Here is a 5,834-nt window from a genome sequence, read left to right as displayed (position 1 = left end):
GGGTAGCTTGAACGATTCATAGAGGGTGCTCGACATGTAGGGTTTCTCATTAATGTAACCCGGCCGCTACAGTGGAACACTCCCCACACACACATACACAGTACCGCGACTGTTACAATGATGGGGCTCGATATCAACTCATGGCATATAGGTGTAAGCAGGGGTAAAGTGCTATTTTTATAAGTGGGTGACTTAACCTCCTCTAGTGGGGTCCGGGGGCATGCTCCCCCGGCATACTTGCCAACCTTGAGACCTCAGAAATCGGGAGCATTTCAAAACCGTCGTGCTGGATCGCCGGAGCTGTTAGATTAACATTAACATGCTTATGTAGTTGTAAGTGCACTGCCTTGCGCCTGTAGCACCTTCCTTGATGGAGCATATTGTGGGCTGGACCTGTATTTGACAGGAAAGGAGTGAGCAGAGGGTCGAGTTGTCGATTCTTGTGTCTGTGACTATCTCCCTCACCCCCTTAGACTTTCAGTTGCGCGCTAGCGGTAAATCTGATTTTGTCAGAAATTGGGAGAAATATGACACCGGGAGAGAGCAATGAAATCGGGAGTCTCCCGCGAAAATCGGGAGGGTTGGCAAGTGTGTCCCCCGGTAAGATTGTTTTTAAAGGTTGAAGTTAAAAGCATCATCTGGTGCACTTTGAGAGCAAAATTAAGAGATCATGGATACATCTCTCAACACCCATATGAAACAGAACTGTAAACAGATTTTCTTTTTCTTTATGGATATTTTACAAATCACTCCCCTTTTAAACTGTATTCTTGTTTTACTGTCATGTAGTATTTCATACCTGTTTTGTATTCTCTTATTTTTTTAACAGTTATTTATCTAACTGTAGCATATTTCCTCCGAAATATGGTCTTAGACTTTACTGATGATTTAGAATTTATTGAAACTCCAGAGTCAACGTAAGAGCTATAAAGACACAAAAATAACAAATACATTTAGGCTCAATCCGTATTATAATAACTTTAGCATACTACCAATAGTTAACTGTAAACAGACAGCAAAGCTACAAACAGCATATAAATGAACTCGGACACAACCTACATTTTATATATATTAAATACCAACCTTGTGTCTCCGTCATGTTGTTTCCATAGCAACAACAACTTCCTCTCAACAGCGTAAACTCGCCTTCAAAATAAAGCATCTAAATAAAACAGTAAGTTAACCTAAATTACATTTAAAACATATATACAACTGCAACGAAAGTAACAAAAACAATGTAATATCCTTTTCAGTTTCACAGAACACAGATTGGGTTATTTACAATAACGGTCATATGAAGGTGTGCCTCGGAAATAATCTTTTACTAATTTGTGACCAAACCGTTTGAGACTGAGATAACTTAGACTAAAGTGAACTATCTAAACTACTCAGAGAGTCCTTTAGCTCACCTGAGACTCTCAGTCCGACAGGAGAGGACTCTCCCCAGCTTGTTGTGGAACAAACAGCTCCTTATGTCCGTTAGTGCAGCTAGCTAACCAGATGCTAACAACACGGTCCCTGCTGGCAGCGGTCTCTCCCTCTCGCTCAATCACGCTTAAATGCGCTATTGCCACACACACAGAGTGGAACTTGAATGAAACACATGCAACTCTCTGGTCTGGTGTCTTGCCTCTGTTGCATTCACTGAACACGGGAAATTACAATCCTGCCGTCCTCTCTAGTGTCATGATGAGGCACAGGTAAAGCACGGTTAATGTATTATATTATTGAGGGAGAATTGTCCGGGGCTACAGAAAAACATTCGGGGCTTTACGCCACTGGTTGTCAGTATATTTGAAATGACTAGGTAAGCTATGTTTATCTAGCTAGCTTTAAAGCAGATTTTCAATAATATTGGAAGGAATAATGCGGTTACATGTTTTATATAAGCCTATAAAACTAACATTTCAGGTAAGTTTCCAGTTTCCATTGTATTTTGAGCTTCTTTCAGATTTTTTTTTATCTGCAGTGGTTTTCGTAAGTGTTGTCACGTTGGTGAAGAGATTTCTTAATTTGCATGTGTTTTGGCACATTTTTGTTTTTATATTGCATCGTTTTTGAAAGTGCAGCGCATTTATCCTAATGTAAGTGTTTTGGGCAGTTGTAGGGTGTTTGCCCCTGTCAGCCACCGTAGTATACAGTGCCCCCAGTTGGTATGACAAACTTAATCAAACCATTAAAACTGAGTATCTTCAATGTACTTTGTTCTCACTGAGAGATTAACGTTTTGCAAGATAATGCTTTGCAAAAATATTGTGTTCCCCATCAGATGGGTTTTCAAAAATCAAAGAACAATGTTACAGATGACTCATACAGAACTAGTTAATGGGGAGTGATCTTAGAAAAAAATTCTCTCTGCCACCCATTGAGCTTCTCCAACCCAATGCTGTGATTTCCATCCTCAACACTGGGACATCCATTCCCAAGTGTCAGTCAATAGGCTTTTGTCTCTCCCCACACTCTTCCCCTCCCACATGTTTTGTGCTGAACTATTGCTGCCAAAGCCAGCCTAGGACGACAAGAACACAGGAGGAACGCTGCCATCTCCAGAAGGAGAGTCAGATGGTGGCGAGGATTCTTTGTCTTCTCCCTTTCCTCTCTCATTTCCTCCTCCTTTGGTTCGGGCTGGTGTCCTAACACTCTGATTCCCTCCACAACAAATGCAAATAATCACACTTGGTAATTTGCTGTGAAAAGGGGATGTCACACAGCAGTTTGTGTGTGTGTGCTGTCTGTTTTGGCCTGAGCTCATCTGCATGCATAAGGAGATTGCTCACCTGCAATCTAATTAAACAGTGCATGACAAACCGTTTTGCTGAGCGTGGGGATGTGGCTCAGTGTGCAGGTTTATTAACAGGGCTTGAGGTTGTCCAAGTTATGACAGCTGCAGCTCAGAGGATGCTCCGGTGTGACCCGGACACAAACCCAGCCGCCTGTTGTTATGACAGCTCCAAACACTCCCAGGACTGAGCAATACATAGCTTGTCTTATTAGAGAACCCCACTAACTCCGAGGCTAATTGACCTTACCTGTTCATCTCCAAACACTGCATATTCACACCAGGATAGACCTTGCCCAATTTTTCAGTTAAAACCCCCATTTCTGTGGTTGATAGTCCCATAAAGCACTGCTTCTTCAAATGAAGCAGTCATTTGGAAACAGTGGCAAATACCTCCTCTCAGACAAAAAGGGGTTAGGGGGGGGAACAGCTCACTCCACTCCAAACACCAGCACACACTCATACTCTCATAAAACCAGGCAATAAAGCTGCTATCCTCTTGAGAGTTGATGTACGGTGCCTGAAAGAGAGCTACTGAGAGCCATATTAAAGGCTTTATTACCAGTGTCAGATTCAAATTAGTGGTGTGGTGTGTGTGGTGGTGTGTGTGTGTGTGTGTGTGTGGTGTGTGTGTGTGTGTGTGTGTGTGGTGTGTGTGTGTGTGTGTGTGTGTGTGTGTGTGTGTGTGTGTGTGTGTGTGTGTGTGTGTGTGTGTGTGTGTGTGTGTGTTGTTGTGTGTGTATGTGTGTGTGATTCGTCTGCGCCGATTTTCTAGCACATGGCTGATTTGGAATGCTTTACACTAAGTTAAATAATATCATTTGGAAGATATCCAGAGCCAGGACCACCGATGAGTGAGCAGTAAAACAATAGTCAGTAGAGCTACATGTGAGTTAGATTAGATCCCAGGGGACATGAGTGAGAACTTTGTGATGCTTTATAAAGGAGAATGGTGGCATTACAACGTTTTTTGCTTCTTCGGCTTACAATGTTGTCGTAGACCGGGGGTCGGCAACCATTTTGATATGAAGTGCCATTTAAAAAAAAATTGTGATCAATGTGCCGATGACCGTGAACTGTCAACAGGAGGGCGGGGAGCCTCGCTGCGGGGAAGCAGTGTGTGGACCTCTTTCACCTGTCAGCGCAACTTACATGATGTGGTTTAAACATATTTAAATAATTGGTTTAAACAGTGACAGTGAATAACAATGACGACCGACGCCGTCCGTTCTGTGATTCTCCAGAACACACAGATGGCCAGTCCGCCCCCGTGTAGCATATTATTTTCGATGAGAGATGAGCAGATCGCCACTGGGCTTTCAACTAAAGACACAGCCACGCAAAAACTGCGGCATTTGTACAGGTTTTTAGATGGTTTAGACTTTCAAATAAAGGTTTTGAATATAGGCTCGATGTAAAGTCACTTTTTAGTGACTTTCTGATCATTTACACAGCCACACAAAATGACTGAGGGTTCATTTTTTATTCTTAACCAAGAATCTTGAGCAACCTGTCACTAACTTTCCTGACAGATTCAGGACAGTTTGCAGTGTAAACCCCACACAGCAGCAATGAAGCCAGTTATTTCAGATCCAGTGAAGTCATCACTAGCCACAGGATAGGGCCAAGAGAAATCAATAAGAGCAGTCGGAGCTTTTAAAGCTTCTCAAATCAGCACTTCTCAACTCTCACTTAATTCACTCCTTTGTTCCGCGATACATTGCATCAGCAAAGAGCGCTGATGTGACATGACATGAGAAAAGTTTGGTCATAACAAACATGCTCATCCGCTTACAGTCTGTTTAAACATACTCTGGCTGTATCATGCAAAGTAACAAGATAAACCAGATTGCCTACTTGGATAAACTATACTATACAGACAGCGTCAAATATATATCGAGGTTATCTTGCATTTCCCATTTCCATCTATTGGTATTGTATGTACTTTAATTAAATGTATTATGTGTAAATTACAAATAATTGTGTTATATCAGTTGAAAGCAATAACATTAAGTTCAACCTAAAAAACAATTATGTGAATTTTGTTGACCTAATACATTTAATTAAAATCAACATTTCAGTTCTTTCAGGGTGGTGTGTGATACTGGGGGACCATGAGACATCATTATGTTAAGGCTAACTACATTTCCTTTTGATCTCACAGTATAAGCTCAGAGCAAGCACAAACTGAGACATCACTTTCAGAAAAGCAGCTGCAAGAGAAACCAACAAGACATCTTATCTTGAGTTTCAGCGGAGGTGGGTTCAAAACCTAATAAAAACAAATCACAAATGACCAATTCACCAGCAGCTCTACTAATATCCCACAGGAGAGGGACTTGATGCTCTCGCAGCTCCGGCACAAAGAGTGTCTTCAAACTGCATCCAAACTTGCAGAGGGTGACTGGGGAAGAAGAAAATCCTTGTTCACTCACCCGTGCTGGTGAAGCAGAAGAGAAGAAGAAACAGCAGCCAGGAAACCATTGTTACCGGCCAGTATACAGATGTCTCCTAGTTGCCAGATGATGAATTAACAGTGGGGATGAAAAGAGTGTTGGAGTTGACACACTGGAGCTTCCTCCCTCAGCTGCTCTTCTTGTTTCTCCTCTTCTTCTTTCTCTGCGTGTCTCTTTTCTCTCCCCTTCAAAACTGCGTGCATCAGGCTCTCTTTACTACTCTGGCTCCCATGCTTACTCGCTCTGACTCGTTGGTTCACTGGCTCCCCCTCTCTACCCTGCCTGCCTCTCTTTCTCCACGGTAAAGTCAGGGAGGAAAATGCTTAAGAGGCTGGCTCCTCCCTCTCCCCGCCTGCTCATCTTCCTCTGCCATTTACACAGTCTAGACCCAGGCACACATTCTCCTGGATGATCCACCATGCATTATCATTTAATGGGACGGTAACATAATATTTAGCACTTTGCACAAATGGATGATAAAATATTGATTGTGTTTGTTGACATTGAGAATGGAAATCCAATGAATGCAAAGAGCTTTTCAAACATGCAGCTTTGTCATTTTCTGATTATTTTTAATGGTTATTTTCCCCTTTGAATAA

At 42.2% G+C, this 5,834-nt stretch overlaps 1 protein-coding gene across 3 annotated transcripts in view; it reads right to left on the bottom strand.

Moving 5' to 3' along the window:
• The window catches only part of kirrel3a (kirre like nephrin family adhesion molecule 3a), a 362,627-nt gene extending 357,118 nt beyond the window's left edge, over positions 1-5,509 (bottom strand). For all 3 annotated transcript variants that reach the window (XM_034226819.1, XM_034226821.1, XM_034226820.1), the window contains exon 1: positions 5,215-5,509. In XM_034226819.1, the coding sequence (XP_034082710.1) occupies positions 5,215-5,263 (49 nt within the window). In that variant the 5' untranslated portion in view covers positions 5,264-5,509. The remainder of the gene's footprint in view (positions 1-5,214) is intronic.
• Positions 5,510-5,834: the final 325 nt, after the last annotated feature.

This window comes from Gymnodraco acuticeps, unplaced genomic scaffold, assembly GCF_902827175.1.
Source record: "Gymnodraco acuticeps unplaced genomic scaffold, fGymAcu1.1, whole genome shotgun sequence".
In the NCBI taxonomy this organism is placed as follows: domain Eukaryota; kingdom Metazoa; phylum Chordata; class Actinopteri; order Perciformes; family Bathydraconidae; genus Gymnodraco; species Gymnodraco acuticeps.
This window is presented reverse-complemented; position numbering and strand designations above follow the sequence as displayed.